At 43.4% G+C, this 22679-nt stretch overlaps 1 protein-coding gene across 3 annotated transcripts; it reads left to right on the forward strand.

Annotated features, from left to right (window-relative positions):
• The first annotated feature begins 4344 nt into the window (after positions 1–4344).
• Positions 4345–15607, forward strand: LOC136467074 (protein BONZAI 1-like). Of its 3 annotated transcripts, none has more exons than XR_010761531.1 (16): positions 4345–4650; positions 5872–5919; positions 7414–7562; positions 7712–7760; positions 9794–9850; positions 11826–12008; positions 12177–12311; positions 12537–12598; positions 12775–12880; positions 12951–13065; positions 13174–13250; positions 13361–13498; positions 13789–13953; positions 14027–14145; positions 14496–14591; positions 15058–15110. XR_010761531.1 is itself a non-coding variant. In XM_066465621.1 (16 exons), exons 1-16 carry the CDS (start codon positions 4507–4509, stop codon positions 15151–15153), a joined length of 1734 nt encoding a protein of 577 aa, XP_066321718.1. In that variant the 5' UTR covers positions 4346–4506; the 3' UTR covers positions 15154–15607. The 3 variants fall into 3 exon arrangements, 2 of the variants coding, with proteins under 2 accessions (XP_066321719.1, XP_066321718.1); XM_066465621.1 differs by having other exon boundaries at positions 4346–4650; positions 14027–14140; positions 15058–15607; XM_066465622.1 differs by lacking the exon at positions 15058–15110 and having other exon boundaries at positions 14496–14593.
• Positions 15608–22679: the final 7072 nt, after the last annotated feature.

The raw sequence follows: 22679 nt of genomic DNA on the forward strand, positions 1-22679 counted from the left end.
GTGTTTTAAATTTCATTGAAGGTTAGGACAGACACTATATTGCATCCTTATGAGGTTTAGGCCTTTGAACTTGAGATCTTTGAGTGATTGGGTTGTGTTGCCGTGGCGATCTAGAGCGCCTTAGGTTGTTGTGAGCTTCCAATGAAGGCGTGGTGAGATTTGAGGTGACAACCCTATGTTCTTCATGTGGAACAAAGCCATATTAGTGTGCGGGATGAGGAGACCCCACCCCTTGTGTGGAGAAGCTCCATAGTGAACACAACTCAAGGAGAATGGAAGAGTCATGTGGTTAGGTATGTCAATGGGGATGTTCTTGACATTTTGGACCTGTACACTAGCTATGTGCGTGGGGCCTTGCGGGGAACAAGGATGGGGGATGGTTTCCCATCCCCGTCCCTGCCACCCTCGATATGGGGCAATTTCTCCTTGTTAAGATCCCCATGGAGGTAAAAATTGTCCCATCCTAGTCTGCCTTGTTTGGATGCCCATGTATCCATCTCAATCCATGTGTATTGGAGTGGTTTGGTGTGGAATTTAGTTTAATTCCACAACATACTACTCTAATACACATGGATTAGGGGTCAATACATGGGTATCCAAACAAGCCCTAATAAAGGAATTCTCCACGGGGAAACAGGGAACGGGGCCCATTGACATCTCTATGTTTGGTAGCGGTGGGACTGCGTGACACACATATTAGCCTTGAGGCCTTGTATGGCGAATTTAACACCGTGACCAGAAGAGACTTGGTGACTAGGAGCATACCTTGGTGGAACTCGGATGTGCAGTAAGGATTGTGATTTGGCAACTGGTACCATGATATATATATCGTCATGTGTCCAGATGTGTGCTCTCTCTATCACTATCCCTTTACTTCTCATATTTATATCTTCCGCTTGTACTTTGCTTGTGTCATTTACCTTCCTATATTAGATTTAGGCTAGTTAATAGGATTGACTCTAGGTTGCAAAACTCTTTATGGGTTAAGGATAAGTTAGAGCACACTAGAAGAACCTTAAGTGCACATTTTGCTAGAGTAGTTTATACTTTTCTAGTGGTAATAAACCCAAATTTTAAATTGTCGGGTGTGTTCCTTTTTCTCAAGGTGTTTAGTTTCATTTCTAATTTCTCCATATGAACTCTATCAAAGTGAAACTTGTTTTTTTGGATTCCATACTACATACCCAAGCTTCCTAAACCATTTGTTTACCAAGAATGCACCATCATGCACACTAAATATTTGGTCGAGCTTCTCACATTCATATCCTTATTTACGATGCCTAACTCTTGAAAGGTCTTCAATCCTAAGTCCTCACTTGCAATACTTGACTCTTTTGAGATCTATGCCCTTGTCCTCTACTGTTTTGCTTGACTCTTGATTGATATTTATCTTCAATCTTGAGTCCTTTATTGTCTTGTTATCAACTCTTAAGGTTGTCTTCACCTTCATGTATGGTGGCCTAATGTTACACTTAATTATCCAAAGCATACGTTAGCCACACATGCCAGCTTATCCTTAATTTTTTTGTCATCATCATTTGAGAACATTTTCATCTTCATGTTTGGTGACCTAACATCAAACATGTTTCTCCAAAACACACATGTTATTCACACAACAAAGTTGTCATTAACCACCAAAAGCACTTACCTGAGAGGACTATAAGCTCATAATCAGAACAACCAAAATGCCTCGTATTGCCACATAGACTAGCACAACTGGCTTGTTCGCTGGTTGGTTTCTGGACTGGTTTGGGCTAGCTGGTGCTAGTTTGCTTTGAGAGGAAAACACTGTTGGTTGGCTGGTTTGGGCTGGCTGAAACCAACAAGCGAACAGGTTGAACATGAGATAAATCTCACACCAGCACAATTCTGACCAATTCTGGTCAATTCCAAGCGTTTTTCGACTCCATCGATATCGGTATTGCCACCCCAATGCTTGCAGACTTCCTTGTACCACATACTCTTAGCACAATTGTCGATGCTGGAAAGGTATTTTTAGAACCACTAACACCTATGCCTGCACGGTGTGTGTGGAGCCACATGCAATGGGTAAGGCCACAATAGGAAGCTTTCTAATTCTTTTCATGAGTTTCCCCCTTGAATGAAAAAAGGAAGCTAGTGTCTTTAGCTTATTGCCTTCCATCCACCGCACATCCCTTGAGACATGTATGGCCTTTTTTTTGCCCACTAATAGTCATATAGTCAGCGTTACCGGCTTATTAAAGTTATGATGTATAAATGCCACTTCATATTTGTTTGTGTTATTGTTACCTATAATTATTCTATTTATCAATATTGTGATGGTACATCGATATCGTTGGTACCGAAACGTTTCATTCCAATGAGCAAGCTGAAATAGCAATCAAAATGGTATTGACAAGTTTGACATTAGGTTCAAATTAGTGTTATTCTTGATAAACCGTATACATGGCTGCAAACTATGCACCTGACAGGTAGAGCCCACATGCTCTCTCCCTCCCGTCTCCTTGCTAGGGCCACCCCTCGAGCTTCGCTTCTCCATTCTTAAGGTCGCACGAGAGGTCAAGTGCCTCCAAGTAACAACCACCATCTATTAACAAAGACACTAGAAGATCGAGAAAGGGACATGTGGGCTCTACATGTGCTTTACTGTAAATAACAATAATTTTAGATACTAATGTGACTTAGTGACTTTATAGATTTAAATATACAATTTTAAAAATTAGATATTACTTACCCCTTTGTCTTAAATTTTTGTATTTTAAGGTGTCTATTAGCTTCAAATATATATATATATATATATATATATATATATATATATATATATATATATATATATATATATATATATATATATATATATATATATCTCACTAATATTCATGATGCCAAATAAATATAATATGAGATGTATATTTATATTGAAATAAAAGCCGTAATGACATGATCGTAGCAACTCTAATGGCACCCAAATCAGAGCCCCTATTTTTTATTTGGGTGCTCTCCACTATTTTTGTTAGCCTAATTTTTTTCTTTCACTCCAGCAGCAACACTCAAATTTAGACCCCCAAATCTATTTAGGTAAACACTGATGAAAGGGACCCGTTCATCATCCTCACGCTCTATCTACTGAGCTATACACACGGGGTAGAGGGGAAGTGGCAAGCAACGCCAGATCCGCGACATTGCGCCCGCAGCTTGTCGGGCGTAGGGGAGTGCAAGAGGCCGAGCGGATCGCAAGAGGCGGAGCAGGAACGTCGGGAAGCACCGGCGAGGGCGCACCGTGCCGGTAGGAGGCCGCGCTAGGAGGTGGTCGCGCCGTCGGGCCGTGTCGAGCTAGGGCGGGGCCGCGCTGGAACACTCGCGCCGGGCAGGGGAGGGGACTCGCGCTCGCCGAGAGGGGAGGATTGGCGCTCGCCGGAGCCCGGAGTGGAGGGCGGCGTGATGGAGGTGGAGGCGGGCGGCTACGCTCGCGCGAGGGGACTGTAGCATGGGCCGGATGGGGCCGAGGGGTGAGCCCCAATGTCCCACACGAATGGGGTCTAGAGGGTGAATTTGGGTGCCCACCACAAATTGGGGCTTAAGCAGGTCCTGCTAGAGCTGCGTTTTTGGACTGGACACCCATATTTAGGGCCTGTCTATTTCCATGGGAATAGGGACCAGAGAGTAAATTTAAATCTCTTTTAGTCCCTTTTAACCAAATAGGAAGGACTAAAACACGGACGAGAGACTAAAAGGTATAAGTCTCTTAAGACGAGACTTATTGTATGAGGCTAAATTGACACCCTATGCTCCTCACTAGTCCCCACCCCTCTCAGTCCCCCACCCTCTCAAGGGTATTTTAATTTTTGTTCAACAGCTTTAATGCCTTTTAGTCTTCTCTAGTTCTTAGAACCAAACATGGTTCGAGACTAAAGTTTATTTTCTGTACAGAAAATAACAGGCCATGCCTATGGAGGTTCACATAAAGATCCTGCTAGAGTTGATCGTGCAGAATGAACTAATTTTAAGCCCTCTTTGGCGCAGCTCCGGCTCCTCCTCCGCGCGCACTGTAGCATCACTGTTTGAGCACTGTAGCAAGAGTCGTTTCGGAAACAAAGACAGAAAATGAATTGAGAAGAGGAGGAGCTGGAGAAGCCACGATTTCGAGCTCTTCCGGCTCTGCGCTACAGTAGCACTATAGTAGCGGAGCCGGAGCCATGCCAAACTAGGCCTTGCTCTACGTCCAACAAAAGACAAGGGCAACGGGCCAGAGTCAAACCTCACTCCAGCAGTTCCAGGGACAAAGCCGTAAATTCCGCCACGTTTCCTGTGCCGGCCCCACCGTCTTTCTGCCTTTCTGCGCTCACTGTGCTGCTGCGTGGGTTGGGTCCAGTTTCCGTGTCGTCTCACGGCTCCGCTTGCTGCTCCTTGCTGGCTCTGGCTGCTTGCGGCAACTCCCATCCCCACGCGCTCGCTCCCATCCGATATCTGAGATCTCACCCGCCTCGCCGGCGAGCGGCTGACGGGCGGACGGTCCCTCCGGCTATGGGGAACTGCTGCTCCGACGAGGTGAGCCACGCCGGCGCTCACCACGTCGGCGCCGCCGCCGCCAAAGCCGCCTCCGCAGCCTCCGCCGCGGCCGACCGCTTCCTCCGCTCCCGTGGCGCCGGCGCGTCCACGCAGATCGAGGTACGGAGCCCCCCAGTATCCTCAAGGTTCTACCTATCTCCAGCGTTGGGTCAGTGGTACGCGGCGCGGGCGCCAGCAGCCAGCAGCTCGGGCACCGGCATTGCGCCCGGCTATGGCGACGGCTCGGCCCCACCGCGTGTTGTCCCTTTGCTTGTTTGCGGATCGGTGCTGTGGTTTTGTGGCGTTCGCGGAGGACACACCGGGGGTAGCGGGGACTAGTTTGTTTGTGATTGGAGTGATGGGAATTCTCAGTATTTTCGGCTGATACTACTAGCTATCTGGTCCCCCGTCACGCCTTTTAGGCTGCGGATTACCCTTTCTGTGAGGATTCGATGTGTTACCATTTGGTTCACGCGATCTAAAAGTGGCAGCGCGGGAAAATGACCCGTGGGCTTAGGCTGGGATAGGACACTGTCATGTACTCATGTTACTACGTTATTCCCTCGTCCTGCTATAAATGGGCTTCTAAGATTCTTTGCAGATTAGTGTTTTTACGAAATGACATTGGTACCCCTGTCAAAAATTGTCACAACATACAATAGTTGCACTTTTGAAATAGAGAAAGTAGCCAAGCGTTCTAGTGCTAGGTGGTTAAGTCCATTTATTGTGGGGCAAAATTTAAATGATAGAACTAGAAGTGCACTTATTATTAGGAGGGAGGACATATATGCTGTGATGGTTGGGCACTAGGCTTATTTGACTACGCTGGCCACTGGTTTGGTGCTTTTCCAACAATTCTGCTGATTGTGGTCAGTGGCTTCTGTGTTGCCATTGAGCTGTGATTGAAGATGGTTATGATGGTTGAGTCATATGTTTTATGATATCTCTATTGATTTGTTCACAACCTGTTTTGGGTATCTAGTCTGCGGCTCTTCGCTGATTTTGTGAGTAGCATGCTTTAAGCTGTAATTAAGCAGTATGACCGTAGCAACTTCTTCATTAATGCTATGTTCTGAGGTACAGTTACTTGGAATTATTTGATTTGGGTACCTGGGCATTTCATATTGCTGTTTTAGTGTTATGTGGTACTGATTCCTAAGGGTTTGGTACTCCAATTTTGCTCCATGTGAGGACTGTGGTCATATATGTGATTTTATGTCATGTGTTACTTTGATTCTATTACGTCATCTGTCATTTGTAGTAGTAGAATTTTAGTTACTGAATTGATCAGGCTTGTTTAGTTGTGTAGTATTTTGATTCTGCCAGTATAACATGTTGCAGTTATCTCTCTCAGCATCAAATTTGGGTGATCAAGAATATTTTCCCAAGGTATGCTCCTTGTTGCACCTCTTGCATTTGTGACTTGCTATTTTTCATTTCCTTGCATCTCCTTTAAAAAGACAAGCAAAAGAACTACTTATTGTGTTAAATTCTTCTTCATATTTTCACTGGAATCTATATATACTGCCCTGTCATGTCACTATTGAATGGATTTGTTAGTGCATGTTGAATCATCTTTTTTGTTTAAAAGCCTAAAGTGTTTAATTGAGCAGTTATCATTAATTTCTAAGAATGCAAAGCTTAAAAAGGAAGTAGCAGGCTAATTATAACAGAAACAATAGACTTCCTTATCTCATAGTGCACAGTGTTAATCAGCTATTGTAACATAGCCCCATTTGAATAGGTTATTGGGATTCTGAAAAATCTGTACGCCATCCAAATGGTGGAGATAGTAAGGCAATTTCTCAAAGTCTTATCACACAAATTTTCAAAATCTCAGAATCACCTTCATGCTAGATAATCCAGATTTTAGAATCCCGGATCATCCAAATGGCACCTTAATATGCTGCATAAGTATAGGTTGGTACTGGCAAGAACATTCTTATGGTGAAGTCATTTATTTTTAAGGACTCTATGCATGATTTAATTCTGTTTGGTTAACATTTGATTATGTCCCAGTAAACTTGTAATAGAAACTTGAGAAGCTAGCTCGTGTTTCAGATGATACTTTACCATTTACTATTTTACCTATATCACCAAATTTTGTGGCATATTCTTATGCTCCCAATGTTAAAGCAAGACAATAAAAACTATAAGGAAGAAATCCACTTTAGTTCCCCTGGGACTCTTACTATCATTTAATTTGCATCCCACAAATCTTAAAGCCAGTGCACATTAATTCTGTGCCTAATCACCTGGTTTTGTCCTATGTGGCTGCCCAGTCATATTCTCACAGCAGTATACACTGGGTCAGCTGTCAGCTCTACCTTTTACCCTTCCTTTTTTTTTTCTCAAACATGCAGGAGAGTTGCGTATCATTATATTAAGATAAAAAGGGGAGAACCCTTACAAACCCGCAGACTCTAAACACACTCTAGAGAGAAGTTAAACCCTTCCTTTTTCTCTTTTCCCTTCCCTCTCTTTCTTCTCATCACTAAGCTTGACACACTTGCAGTCACAGGCGGGTGCCATGTCCTATACACCCACTTCCTCACTTGTTCTACCATACACACAACTAGTTACTACCAAAGTCTTCCCTTTTTCTGCTTCCACCTTCTATAGCTTCCTCACATGTACCACCCCTTCTCAAGCTCCAATTTCATCGTTGTTTCCAAGGCCTTTATTGAAAGTGAATTTCGAAATACGTCATAGAACTGGCACTTTGAGTTGATAGATTTTGTTTCCTTTCTAGCACCTTTCCTTGCTCAATGCTTCAAGGAAAATAGCTGCAGCTACCTTTCTCTCTGCATCCATGTTACCTCTGAATATTTGTCGAGTTCTTATGTTGCCTCCCTTTGTTAATGGCTTTCTCTTTTCCCTCAGAGTAATCCCATGGTGGTTGTGTATTCCAAAAGGAGAGATGGGGCACTTGAAGAAATTGGGCGTAGTGAAGTAATTTTAAATTCATTGAACCCATTTTGGACGACCAAAATCAGTGTGCAGTACCAGTTTGAGGTTCTTCAGCCATTGGTGTAAGATTCTGTCAATGTATACTTTAAACTTCTCCAATGTTGTATCTTATATATTCGTTAAGAGTGGGTGTTGCCTCTTAATTATCTTATTGCTTTAACGTGTTGCCTCTTAATTATCTTATTGCTTTAACTGATAATTTTATTTGCAGGTTTCAGGTCTTTGACATCCAGCAGCAGTTCCATGATGTCAGTGAAAAGGTGACTACTGTTGCAATTCTGTATTACTTCTTCTGTTGTACTCCCTCTATCCAAAATACATGGCATGCACACATTTTAAGATTTAAACTAAGTGATATTTGACCCACAATTAGTCTAACATTATGAAAAGTTTGTGATATAAAAGTGGTTACATTGGATCTGGGCCGTCTTGGCATAAATTGGGACCCAGTGCTGAAGTCTAAAATGGGGCCTAGCAGGCTAGCAAACTGCAAAAGAGAATGATATAATAATATATGGATGAAAATGTATTACATTGCAATGGGATATATCAAGAATTGTACCTATTCAACCCTTGGTTGCATAATCTTTACTTGAACAACATTCTTTTGGAGTTTGTTGAAATGAAATTCTCTTCAATTATATACTCATAATTAATCTTCTCCAATATGTCACTCTCAAGCACTATTGTGCAAATCATTAATCCTTTGTTGATTCATTTTAGAATGCAAGTATGACTTCAATAACTTCAATTTAGAAAAGCTTTTGGTAACCTGATTCATAATTTCTAGACCGATTTGCAAAAGACATGGCTTGGATCTTGGAACACTAGACGTCTTGACCAATCGATGCACATGTATACAAAAGATGAAAAGAACAAAATTTAGGGATATACATCATATATCAAACAATAAACAAGCTTGCACTTATTCTGTGGTTGACTAGTCCTATCATATGCACGGTCGGGCTTGCATGTTGCAGCTCTAGAAATTGGGTCAAGGAGTAGAGGGTAAGCCTGATGTGCTATTGGGTCGTAGCAAAGAAGATTGGGGGGCCTGTGCGGTCAACTCACACATGCTGCACACCTGTATGTCACACATGCCTCACACACACCTACAGGGATGGGCCTGCATTGGATTTGTATTTAGAATACTTTCTAATAATCAAACTTTGTTTCCATGAATAATATGTTATAAGAGAAATTAGTGGTCAAATTATGATCTTAAAGACTCTTAAGTCAAACCATATCTTATATTTTGGGATGAAGTATTTGCTTTGGCCACTGAGGCTGCTAATTGCTAATGGTCAAGCACGCTTGATACTGTTAATTGGCATGTTCCAAGCTGAAAAAAGCTGGCATGTTTTAATCTTCAGGACCTTGTGATCTATTTACTGTTTTACTTGGGTTCAAAATGGAATTATGTAGAATCAGATTCAGATATTTTTATTTTATTTTTCACTGATACTTTTATACCTTATATGCCACATTTAGATTTGGTTTGTTTCGTGCTTAAAAAGTATTTAGTTATTTCAAATATATAATATACACCTATTTTTATCTTAAAATGTCTAGTATTTGTCACGGTCCTGCTCGGGGGTGATCGGTTGAGGGGCGGCTAGGGCAGGGAGCGGCAGCATGGGGATGCTGGGGGGGGGTGGGGGGGGCGGGGGGCTAGGGCAGGTGGTGGCATGAGAGGAGAGGGGACGGCGCTGCAGAGAGAGAGAGAGAGAGGAAGAGGTAAAGGGGAAAGGTTCTATTCCTTGCTTAAGATTGAAAGGTTACATCGCCCCTCTATTTATAGTCTTGAGAGACTTGAACCCTAAGCAATCTGACTTAACCTCCAAGAAACTATAAGAAGAGTCCTTATAGATTTGGACTCTCCTTTTACAAGCAAAACTATTTTATTTCCTAATAAATCTCAATTTGATTTCCTAAACAAATCTCTAATTATTTTCCCTATTTTTATTCTTAACTTTCCTTTATTTTGGATCTCCCTGGATATTCGTGGATTTGATGGGACGATGGTGGCCCACCCCCCTGGCCACGCGCCCCCATGCCGCGTGGGAGGAGTCCCCTGCGCCTGGCCAGGGCTGGGTCTCGGGCCTCTCTGGCCCATTTGGCCCTTCGTAGAATTTCCAAACAGAAAAGAATCAAACTGCATATTCTTGGTCTTGACGCTTGAGAACTGGGAGTTCCTGCCTGTTTGAAGCATGATTTGATCCATTAAGCATACATTCGTATTGATTTTTGCAGCTGCTTTGCAATTCATACGCTAATCTGCTCTACAATGCAGATGCTTAAACTGGAGGAGCAAGAGTTTCTTGGAGAGGCTACCTGTCTTTTGTCAGAGGTATTGGCTAATGGAATTATTATGTTTTTTTTTCTGGTTATATTGAATTTGGTGAAGACTTTAAAATACTTTATTTTCTAGTGAGAACAATTTTTCTGTCGTAATATGAACAGAACTTCAAATAGTTTAACAAAAAAGGGAAGGGGAAAGAACAATGTAAAGAGACTAGAAGGCACTACAACAGTGCATAATGCATGTGCATTCTAATATTTGTCATGTTTGCCTGCTGTGCAACTTGGCTAGTGTGGAGTCGTGGTGATTTTTAGTGATCAATAAATAGCAGGTAAGCTCTGAAGCTGAACCTGTGAAGTCAAACTTCCATCCATTTTTATTTGTTTGCTTTCACAATTCAAATCTATGATGCCCGAGTACGTGGATACGGATACTGGTATGCTATACGGTGATACTCTGATGCTTCGGGTGTGTTTGGTTGCCAGATTGGGATTGCATCGTATATCCTGCATGAGCGGACGCAGGCTGGGTGGAACCGTATTTCAGAAAAGAATGTGTTAGGTGAAGTTGCATGAGCGGATGCAAGAAAGCTGAGATGATGTTTGGTTGACTGCATGAGCGGATGCAGCCTGTCTGTCCTGTGAGACTGACGTGTGGGTCCGCAATCTTCATCCTGCATCCTGCATCCGCCCATGAAATTGCATCCACTCGTGCAGGCTAGATAGCGCATACAAGCAACCAAACAGACTGCTCAGGCATCTTTATACGGCTCCGGTCATGCAGGCTGGGGCAGCAGGGCAACCAAATACGCCCTTCATTTCTCCCAAAACATGGATACAGGGATATGCTGATATAAAAAAAATTAAAAATAGCTATCGGTTCATCAAGTAAGCTATGGACTTCTAAATTGAAGCTAGATTCAATAGCTGAAACATCCTCCTCTTCTCATTGCTCTCTTTCGGAAGTGAAATATCTCTAGGAACTGACCTGCCAGCAGCAATTTCAGCTTGCAGTTGTTCAAGAACATGAATAGTCCCTTGTACAACTTCTTTTCTTTTTATTAATAAAATCTTATAGTGGGGGCTTTCCTTGCTGTACTATACTATATATATATATTTTAAAAAAGAACATGAACAGTCACCACTTTACAAAACTTCGCCCCCAAAATAGTAACTTTTAACAAAGGAGAATTAGAGGACTTTTAACCAAGGAGAATCAGAGGAATGTATGAATCAGCACATGAGGAGACTGGGAAAGTGAGAAGGACAAGGTAAGGACCAAACTGAGAGATGGTGGACTCACCACACAAAAGGGGAAGGAACAGCAATCGCTGGTAGCGCGCATGGAGGCGGAATGGGTGATGTGATCCAGAGGGAAGAGGGAAGAGGGAAGAGGCACTGCAGGTAACGGGAGGTGGCCGGGCGGAGGCGGAGAGGCATCGGCGGCGGGCGCAGCTCCACAGAGGGAAAAATTTCATTCGGGGTTGGGAGCTGTCGGGTCGAGGTGACGGCGGTGCACAGCTCCATAGAGGGAAGAGGCATAGGCGGGGAATGGGAGGTGTCTGGGCGGAGGTGAAAGCGGTAGCGGCATGTGCAGCACCAGCTCTGCTCCGCAGATCTATGGCGAGCGACATCAATGTCTGCCACGTACGAGGCATTGGTAGCTGTGTCTACATCTGTGCTGGTTATGGTGCATGGCAGGTGCTTGGGGGCTGTCCTTCCTGACTGCCCCACTCCCTGATGGTTAGCTGTCTGGTCGCCTCGATAGCTAGTTCACGGGCGCAAATGTAATCAGTCAAACTGTGGTGTGTGGTGTGTGGTGTAAAGGGTTCTTAATATAATGAAGCGCAGCTCTCCTGCGCTTTTCGAGGAAAAAAACAACTGCAAGGCAGTACTTGCATGTTGCATCACCTGAAAGATTGTTGCGATTCCAGAATTTCTTAATGTTAAAATGTTTCAAGACCATCCTAATTTTAGATTAATACTATTTTTTACTTCGTTGAAGACAATGACTGTTTTTGCAGGTTATCACCAAACGGGACAGACTGCTGACTCTGAAGCTTGGTGTCTCTGATCATAACTTGCTGAATCCTAATAAATTTGGTGAGCTAACTGTTCAGGCTGAGGAAAGTTCAGGTTCAAAAGCAATAATGGAGATGATATTCCGCTGTTCGGATCTTGAAATCAAGGATCTTCTAACAAAGAGTGTAAGCTTACGGTCTATTCCGTTCCTTTTTCCTTGGTACATATTTGCGATTGCTGTTTGGCTATGCCTATCTTCTTTTTCTCGTGTCATATTTCACCATTCTGACAGCCTACCTTCTTGTTTGCTTGTGTTGCATACCATCCTGATTTCTAAACATGCTTTGTGACAGGATACTTTCTTGCTAATATCTGGAATATCAGATAGTGGAATGCCTGTTCCAATTTGCAAGACAGAAGTAAGAAAGAATGATCTCAATCCTAGGTGGAGGCCAGTGATTCTGAATCTGCAACAGATCGGAAGTAAGGCATGAGACTATCTTCCTTTTTACATTTGTACTTTTGTTGATGTTTGCTATAAAAACCATCTATTATCTGACTATATTTAACCCTTACACTCCTAGGCAACACCATGCCTTTGATTGTGTAAGCGCCAACTATTGCGTGTCATGTGAGATCCAAATCGATGACTTTTGTTGGCTATTGATGAAATATTTTTTTAATCTAGTCATTACGGTTATATTGTGTTGCAGGAGAACCCTCTAATTATAGAGTGCTTTAACTTCAGTAGCAATGGCAAACATGACCTAGTCGGGTAATTATCCTCTGTTTAACTCATTTCACTGCCTGCACTTGATATATCTGTTTGCTATTTGCTTCTTTTCCATTTTAGTCTGTTCATAAGTATGTTCTATGGTGCCTTAGAGCCTGGGCCATTAATACTTGAATTCCAATTTGTTTTCTGATTAGATACCCTTTGTAATTCGACAGCAAGATAGTCAAGTCAGTCGCAGAAATGGAAAATATGTGCCATAAGAAGAATGGTGAAAATTTCTTTGTTCCTGCCAGCAATGCACATGAATGTCACAGTAAGGAGGTAAATTTTTTTACTTTGGAATGTCTTCAACTGTTGCATTGTGTATATTGTTTTTCATTCTGATATGCAGGTATTGAAGAGTCAGCTATATGTAGAGAAATATGTTGAGAGCAACAGGCATACTTTCCTAGATTATATTTCTGTTGCGTGCCAGCTGAATTTTATGGTAGGCGTAGATTTCACAGGTATGCAACAGACATGGTAGTGCAAATTGTCCTTTCCTCATTACTGTTTCTAGTCATGATTCATGAACTCATGCTTAATATGTTATTGTTGATGTTTATCCGTTCTAGCTTCAAATGGAAATCCACGGCTTCCAGATTCTTTGCATTATATTGACCCCTCAGGTCGGCCAAATGTATATCAGAAGGTGAGCCACTGATTGATTACCCATTTATTCTTATGTTCTGATGAGTGATGGCCTTTTGAGGTTCTGAACATATACTGATTTTGAATTCTTCTGTTTCTGTTTTGTGGAAGGTAATACTGGAAGTTGGTGATGTTCTACAATATTATGACCCAGCGAAGCGTTTCCCCGCTTGGGGCTTTGGAGCAAGACCTATTGACGGTCCTTGTTCTCATTGTTTCAACTTGAATGGCAGCGCTTATCAACCTGAGGTATTATTATTTTTTTTTGCTACATGTTGGGTTTCAACTCTAGCCTACCCCAACTTGCTTTGAACTAAAAGGCTTTGTTGTTGTTGTTATTCAAATGCTTGTTTTCTCCAGAATAATTTCAAATGTCACTTCTCAAAAGCTGACTTCGACAGTAGATTGGCTGCTATATTTATTTCGTAATAGTAAAAGACATTTCTCGAACACAAAGTAAAGCACATTTCATGTTCTGGAGAATTCTTATTCTCATTGGAGCTATTTACTCATAAACTGATCTTATCACACTTCCTCAGGTTGATGGAATACAAGGAATTATGTCAGCTTATATCAGTGCTCTTCGTAATGTATCATTGGCTGGTCCTACCCTCTTTGGTCAGTTGATAAGCACCGCCATGGCGATAGCTAGCCAATCTCTTGCTGACAATCAACAGAAATACTTCATTTTGTTAATAGTCACTGTATGTATAACTGAAAACATCATCAAAAAATATTGTACATGTTTTTCTTCTTAGACATCAAACTATTTTCCAGGATGGTGTGGTGACTGATTTTCAAGAGACTATTGATGCCATCATAAAGGCATCAGATTTTCCTATATCCATCATTGTTGTTGGAGTTGGAGGGGCTGATTTCAAGGAAATGGAGGTAATGTAAGAACCAGATAAGTTGTTACAGTTTTATAATTCATTTGTTATTAGTATTTTCTTTGGGATATAAAATTGAAATGTTATTGGCTGCATAGATGCAGTGCTGTAGGAACATGGGATATAAAAAATTTCCTTCCCAGCAACTATTGGAGCTCAAGGAATAGAAGTTAATGATTCAATGTTTCATTTTTTTTCCAGTTCTACTTCTCTCTAGCTGTTACTTCCTCAGTTTCATAGAATCAGCACCCATGTACTCTATATATCGAGTGATAGTAACAAGATTTGGTTTCTGATGTTTAAGCATAAGATAAATGGTGTCAACATAGTTTGATATTAAATTTTGTGTTGTGTAGTTTCTAGATTCAAATAAAGGAGAGAAACTGGAAAGCTCAACCGGGAGGGTTGCATCAAGGGATATGATACAGTTTGCCCCGATGAAGGATATGCACGGTATGCATATAGCACAGAATTCAATCTCTCTTTTCTTTTTCAGTTTCCTCCCTGAAAAGATGAAAAATAGATGATTCGAATGTAATATAAAGTACTCCCTCTGATTCCAAATGTAAGTGGAGTATTGAATCGATATCTGATAATCTCCAATATGGTACTTTGACTAATAATATATTGTTTCAAATAGTATTTTTGATGATGAATCTAGTCACATCAACTTGTGTTGTTGATCTATATGATTTTTAGGTTTTTGATGGCCGAAGCTAAAGATATTTCACTTAGGACAAACATACTAAATTGACTTAATTTTGGTTCAGAGGCAATAGATTATTCTTTTTAGTCAGTATAAAACAACAGGAACTGTTTGCATATATAGTCCACATGTATTATTTTCATATATAATTCCCACATTCTGCATCTTTGCTGGAACAAGCGGTCTTATAATTGGTGCATCCTTATTTGCAGGACACTGGGGTATCTACACTTCAGTCACTTCTTGCTGAGATACCAGGGCAATTCATGACGTATATGAGGACAAGAGAAACTCAAACAATTAGTTAGTACATGATGCCTTCAATCAGTACAAGATGCGCCCTCGAATATTCTTTGTCAATATCATTTTCGGCCTTTCCATTACATAGTGGTGCAAGTTTTAAGTCATGGATATGAGGTAGATAATATGGAGGAGTCAAGTGTAGGTGAAAGAATGACCTCCTGGAGATGCCAACATCAAATTGGTGAGTTGAGCTTTCTTAAAAAGGCTGGCATAAAAAAAATGCTGCCTGGGAAGAGAAATGTGGACCTCCACCTTAATTCTATGCCATTTTTTTACCAAGGTTTATTCTGGTTGGAGTTGGATTCCTAGGCTGAACTCTCTGTACCTGTTTGTAAGATATGATTTTAGGGTTTGCGCCTTTATTATCCTTATTAGGTACACTAGAATAGGAACTATTTTGGCATTGCACATTCAATTTTTCAAGTATTCACGATATTTTGCATGGCTGTTTAGTTCATATATGGTGGTGACTTGTGACCAAGCTGTTCGGCTGATGGTTTCTACGGTTGATAAGTATGTTGTTTTGTTGTGAGAGAAAAGCACTGTATCATGCTAATAAGTTCAAGCGAACAGGGTAGATTGGAATATAGAGCATTTGTGGTAAGCCATATGTGACAATCTCAGAGAAGATTTCAGGCATCGGGTTGCAATACGTTTTTGTATTGTTTCTCTTTTAACTATGTATGACCAGCACGTTGGTTAAGATGTCAGTTGGATTTTTTAAGTTGTGTATATGCTAGGGTTCCCCGTGCAGCGATGGAGGCTGGAGGAGGCTGCAGTGGTGTGAACTCGAAATTGGCAGTGTTTGTTCCCGGACAGTATCCAGAAGAGAAATTGTTAGATGTAATTTCTACTCCTAGCCTCGTGGTAAAATAAAATCCTCTAAAATTTCTCTCTTCGAGTTGTTATCAATAAGTAAATTTCTAATATTACGTGTCTGGCTTGGATGGTGTGCTAAGAGGACACGAGGTTTATACTGGTTAAAGCAGAATGTCTCTATGTTCAGTTCGTTGCTGTCGTTTGTGTTGCTAGCATTGAAAGTTCATAGTAGGGGTTACAAACGGACGAGAGAGGGGCATGTCCCAAGTCTCTGAAGGAAATGGTGAATAGGTGCTGAGACCTCGGTTGCTACTTGGTTGTATGTTTGGGGTTTTTTGGATCGATTGGATTCGAGTCCGATGGTTTTATGCGATGTGTTGTGATTATTGGTTCAATGTTTTGAAGCGTTCGCCCGATGCCCTATAATGGGACGTCTTGCTTTTTCTTTTATAGGTAAGGGAAAGCAGGGGTTACAATGGAGAAAAATATGAGAATTAGAAGAAGAAGTCATCTAGGATCGTTGGGTCCTCTTCTATGCGGGTCTCGCCGACCCTGTAGACGTCAATAGGGACAGCTTCACGTCGCGGCCCTGTTCGTCACTGGCGCCATGCGCAGGCGTCGTCCGTCGATCATGGCGCTCCACCCTATCCTAGCGGACGTCGTGGTGAACCGATACGTCCGTTAGTGTTTGTACAAGGGTTAGGCAGAACAACACTGGTACGCCCGACGTTGTTCTTGATGTGAACCCTCAGGTATGGCCCATCGTTGTTGCGGGTTACATCGAGGCGTGCTAGTTGTCTCCCTGGTGTCAGAGCTTTGACCTAGGGCCATACGCTTGGACCTGGAGTGGTTGGCGGTGGTATAGGTCTCCGTCGGGCAAGACGGAGCCCCCGGCCTCGGGGTCGGACGAGGCGGAACCCAAACCCAAGGGTCAAGCGAGGCGGAGCCAGACCCTAGAGGTCGGGTGAGGCGGAGCCACCCTCAGGGGTCGAGCGAGGCGGAGCCCGCGGCCTCGGGGTTGGGCGAGGCGGAGTCCGCGGCCTCGGGGTCGGGCGAGGCGGAGCCACCCTCAGGGGTCGAACGAGGCGGAGCCCGTGGCCTCGGTATCAGGCGAGGCCGAGCCACCCTCGGGGGTCGGGCGAGGCGAAGCCCGCGGCCTCGGTGTCTGTCGACGAAATATGGTCGGCAGTCCACCGAGGGGGGTGCCCGTGGTGGTAGATTGTCGGTAGACGGTGCGTGTGATCAGGAACCAGATGGTGACACAAGGCGCAGAGACAGTGATTTAGACAGGTTCGGGCCGTCTAGTCGACGTAATACCCTACGTCCTGTGTCTTTGGTGTATTGTATTGAGATGTATACAGATTAACCTGTCGTCTAAGGGACCCTTGTCTCTCCTTATATACTCCAAAGAGACAAGGTTACAAGTAAAGTATCCAATTTGGTACTATTACAATATCTAGTACAACTTGTAATCTTGATGTGCACGCCTTGATCTTACGGGCCGGGCCACCTCAGATGGTGCGGCCCATGTACCATCTTGTGGTATCCAAGGGTATATCCCCCACAATGTCGGGCGATGCGGAGCCACCCTAAGGGGTCGAGCAAGGTGGAGCTCGTGACCTCGGTGTCGGGCGAGGTGGAGCCAACCCTCAGGGGTCGGGCGATGCGGAGCCCACGGCCTTAGTGTCGGGCGAGGCGGAGCCCGTGGCCTCGGTGTCGGGCGAGGCGGAGCCACCCTCAGGGGTCGGGCGAGGCGGAGCCCACGGCCTCGGTGTCAGGCGAGTCGGAGTTTGCGCACCTGGGGGTCGGTTGAAGCTGTAGTCGTGCTCTTGACTGCTCGGATAAATCAACGTTGATGGTTATTAGCTCCTCCTCTTCGGGTACCCTCGTATTGGTCCCCGACAGTAGCCCCCGAGCCTGCGGAGGAGTAGAATACTCCTTCGGAGGTTTTTTCGAACGGGAGGACTCTGAGGGCCCTAGCCTTCTTTTGCTGCCCACAGTTTGTCCCCGGGACGGTGATTCCCTCTCGTCGAGGTCAGACCCTTCGCGGGTATGGCCGTGAGACTTGGTGGGTTGTTAGCGGGCTTGTTCGAGTGGGGTCCCGGCATCCCATTCACGGGGATCCGACTAGGGTCAGCTTGGTGATCGACTTTAGATTCTCAGCGGTCAATCCATATAGTTCTCGGGTTCGTTCGGCCGGTCCCGAGGGCTCTTTGCCTTTCTCTAGGGAGAAACCATGGATCGTTCCCGGTCGAGACTCGATCGTGGGCCGGTGTAACACCTCGGTGTTAAGCATGGATTAATATTTTGCAAATCATGAGCATAATCATTATTATGCATTCATAAGCATGACATGAAATATAGAATTGAAACATACTAATGAAACATATGTGTTGCATAGTTTTATTTTGATAGATTGGATGCTATATTCTTTTGCCATGTGTGTACCTTGGTTGATCACTTAGACCACTTAGAAGTAATTAGGATGCAATTTGGAGCAAGGTGTATATTCAAAGTTTTCTCAAATTTTGCTTTTAAAAATATTCTTCTAAAATTAGAGGTTTTTGATTTAAATTAACTTTAAATCTATAGTTCAAAATCTAACTGGATTTTGGCCTTACTCCTTTTGACAAAGTTATAGAGTTTAAATTTCTAAACAACTTTTATTTTGGGTCCAACTTTTGAAATTACTTTGAAAAGGTTTAAAAATTCATTTGAATGAATTTGGGAGAGAAAAGAAATTGAAAAAAAAAATCAGGTTTTACCTTAATGGGCCGCCGCCTCCCTTTCGGCCCAGTAGGCACAGGTCGGCCCGGCCTACCTCCATGCTGGCTCGCTCGCCCGCCCACGTGCGCGCCGCGCCCGACCGGTGTCAGGACGCGGCCGCCGCGTGGCCGCCGAACGCCGGCGACGGCGTACGGGTGGCACCCCGGCGGGCCCCGCCACTCCACGCGCTCGCCTTCACCTGCCCGACCGCGCCGCGCTCCCCACTCGCCTCTCCACTTCTCCAGCCGTAGCACAGCAGCAAAACACGCACGTGCTCGCCTCCGCCACCGCCCGCACCAGCGCCTCACCAGAGTTGGCTCGCCCGGCCACCACAGCTCGTCGTTGACCGCTCCATCTCGCCAGCAGCTCCGCCTCCACCTCGCGCACCCCGTGCTCGCCTCGGTAAGCCATGGGAAGCTTCCCTTCCTCGGGAATCGCTCGCCGAAGCTGGGTCGAGTTCACCAGAGATGCGTCGCTCCGTGGACCTCGCCCCTCCGTCCTCCTTCTCGCCTCCTTTTCATGCGCACGAGCACTGCCTGAGCGCGGTATAGCTCCCAAGCCACTCCCTGCGCCACCTCTCGGCCGGAGCTGGCCGGCCAACGTTGAGCAGCCACCGCGCCACCAGTGGGCGAACGGCGAGCTCGATTTCGAGCTTCTCTGGCCTCGCCGCTTGCACTGCCGCGTTTCGCCTTAGCACGGTGGTCACGATGGTGGTGACCTCGTCGCCGGCAACCTCGCCGACAGCGAGATCTCATCGGTCAACCGCGAGCCCTGCTCGGGTTTGACTGACCGGTGGGGTCAATTGACTCTCTGGGTCCCGCCTGTCTGTCTCTCTGGAGCGGTTTTCGGGTGTAGATCCGGGTGCATCTAGCAAATAGGGTTGGCTGGATTTTCGTTTTAAAAGAAAAAGATTTCTGGAAAATGCTGTTAAAGGATTCTAAAATATATAGTTATTGTTGTGGTGCCCCAATTTTGGTGAAACAAATTTCTATATGTTTCTTATTCTTAGATCTATAGTAGAAAAATATTGCATGTCAAATTTGTGATACTTTTCTGTGTAGCTTTATTTAAATTGAATAAATGCTAATTTCTTAGAAAATGTCTAGTAAATAGAATATATATCAGAAAAATATGGTTCTAGCTTTGTTAATTTCCTTTAGTGATGTACTTTATAGGAAAAATATGTGTCATGCATGTTCTGTCGAGAAATATTGATGTGTAGTTCAAGTGCCTTTAATTGATGAGTTTTGTTATTTTAATAGAGAGCAAAAATTGTATAAAACATGTGTATGATAATTTTTATGCAGTAATTGTTTACTATGTAGAACATAGGAAAAATATTAAATATGTTGTTTGATACTTTTCATAATACAAAGTATTTTCATGCTCATATTTATGCCATAGCTTGTCATTTTTGTGTAGGCTATTTTACTTATCCAAATGCCATGAAAATTGTATGGTAGTCTACTTAGAGTAGTACTATGCTACTGTAATTTTCTTAGATTTTTATGAGCACTAGAAATATATGTTGCTGTTGTAGCCCTAGTTTAAAATGAAATAAAATAATCTTCTTTAACGCATGTTTAGTTAATAATGTTTGCTTTGGTGTATCTTTGAAGCATCTTAGCTTGCTGTGATGACTTGGCATGTTAGTACAGTGGTTGTAGTAGTAGTATAGTAGTACATGTTCTTGGATGATGTTGGCTACCTTGTAGAAGAGCTTTAGCTTCTACTATGTCCAATAAAGTTAAACATAGTTCATCTACATTCCATGCATCATGATCATTACATGTCATCTCTCCGATGCACCTATGCATGAGCACTTATACATCTACATCATATAGGATCGCAGGAGGAGTTGCTAGTAGCAGTTCAGGAAGAGCAGATCGGGACAGATCCATAAGAAATCTAGGCACAGGAGGTGCCAGAGGAAGAGGAGCAAGGAGAGGACTTGCCTAAGTGCGTGGATCATCAACCTAGTTCGTTCGAACTGAGGCAAGCCCTGAAGCATTCTAAGCCTCCTACTTTATAAAAGCAATTCTTTCTATATATGAGTTTATATATTGTTGCATTAAGTTGTAGGAGTTGATTGAAACCGTTGATGCATTTATGACTATCCTTGCCTACCTTATTACCTTATTACCCTGTTAGGTCAGGATCGAATGACTACTTAGCCTTGCTTAGATCGGTAGCGATCTGTGATTTTGGTCACCTACATTTATAGGTGGTTACTGGAAGAATTTAGCTATGGAAAGAATGATATCCTGGAATTAACCATGTGTGATGGATAATTGGAGACCGGACGAAAAAGTTGGAGGCAACCAGATAGGGTTCTGGGGTGATGTTAGTTTTCTATCTGTGTCGATTAAGGAACCGATCATTGCTCATCCCTCTTGTCATGTTGAACGTATGCCTCACATTTAGCTGGCCGAAATAAAGTACCTTTCGACCAGCAAAGCTAGTGACACTATTCGAGCCGGGATAAACTCGGATTGGCAGACTAGTGCTGAAGGGGGTATGACAGGGACACGAAGAGTGAGCCCAAGGTGCGTCCTAGCTGTCGGGCGGTCCCTAGGGTAGTGCGGTCCATGACTGTTATCCCGCAGCTACTTGGAAAGTGTCATTAGTGATCTGTAGCTCACTTGATCGGTGAGTGTGGTTTGTGTGAGGAATAAATCACCAGCTGGTTAGGAATCAATTCGAATCGCCATCGCTCCTGGATAGTGAGCACTTGACTTGAGCTACAGCATCAGTAGTAATTATGATGGAACACTGATGGTTATCTAGATGGTATGGGATATGCTAAATCTAAGTTGGTAACTAGATGTTATTGGTTAATCAAGTGATTGCTATAGTATAGGTGCTTACCTAGATGGATAGGTCATAATAAAGATGATGCAAAGTACTTAAAATGGTTTCTTCATGATAGCTTATGCTTTTCGCAAACAAGTCAGCTAGCCCACTAAAGAAAGCCTTGCATAATCCTTGGTGTCGCTTTATTTTGGTTTAAGACGGGTAAGTCTAGCTGAGTACCTTCTCGTACTCAGGGCGTTGTTCCCATTGTTGTTGTAGATGGTCAAATGTACTACGGCTATTGCATTAACTGCCTGTATCCGGTGATGGGCGACAACTAGGACCAAGGGCAATGGTCACTCCGTATCTCTCATCTGATGCTTTTGTTGGAGATGACTACCTACTGGCACTGTATCTGAACCAAAAGTGTGTGTGTGTCTTTAAAACTATTTGCTTCCGCTATTTTAGTTTGAACTTGGGTTGTAATAACTTTATGTTCTAAACTCCGATGTATCCAACTGTCATTGCGAACTTTATGTAACATGTGATGGTAATTGCTAAACTTGTACGATCTTGGTTTGTATGTCGATTGGTTTGAAATCCTTCGTGGTTTCACGGACTACCGGGTTATACGGGCTTAAGTTTGCTAAATTATCTGCTTCGGTGGAAGATTTCCTTACTTAATCTCGTATAATTGGTCGGTTCTGTTACAGCTGGTATCAGAGAAAGGTTTAGCAGGTTACTGTTCCCATGAGTATTTAAAACCAAAATTGTGTTTAAAACTGAGTTTTAAAACTTAATAGTGTGCCAGTGGTCATATCCTGTATGCCCAGTTAAGGACTCTAGGTGGCTTATTTAAGTACTGACTTGGGGGTCTTTGCATCATATTTCTATTTCGTTGCTCATACGGCGTGCTATTGTATGAGTGCCATTCACTTGAGTGGTAATGTATGGATCCATTGCCTCTACGCCTCGGTAAGTGAGAGTTGTGAGAGCATGATCGGATACACTGCCGATCTAGGGAAGTGCTTATATGATGCCGGATTATTTACATGCCATACGCGTAGTTTGTATGAAGGTATCCAATATGTGGGGAATTCCATCCTATGGTGACGATGCCGTCGATAGGACGATGGTTCGGGTAGTTGCTACC

Source organism: Miscanthus floridulus, chromosome 7 (assembly GCF_019320115.1).
Source record: "Miscanthus floridulus cultivar M001 chromosome 7, ASM1932011v1, whole genome shotgun sequence".
NCBI lineage: Eukaryota > Viridiplantae > Streptophyta > Magnoliopsida > Poales > Poaceae > Miscanthus > Miscanthus floridulus.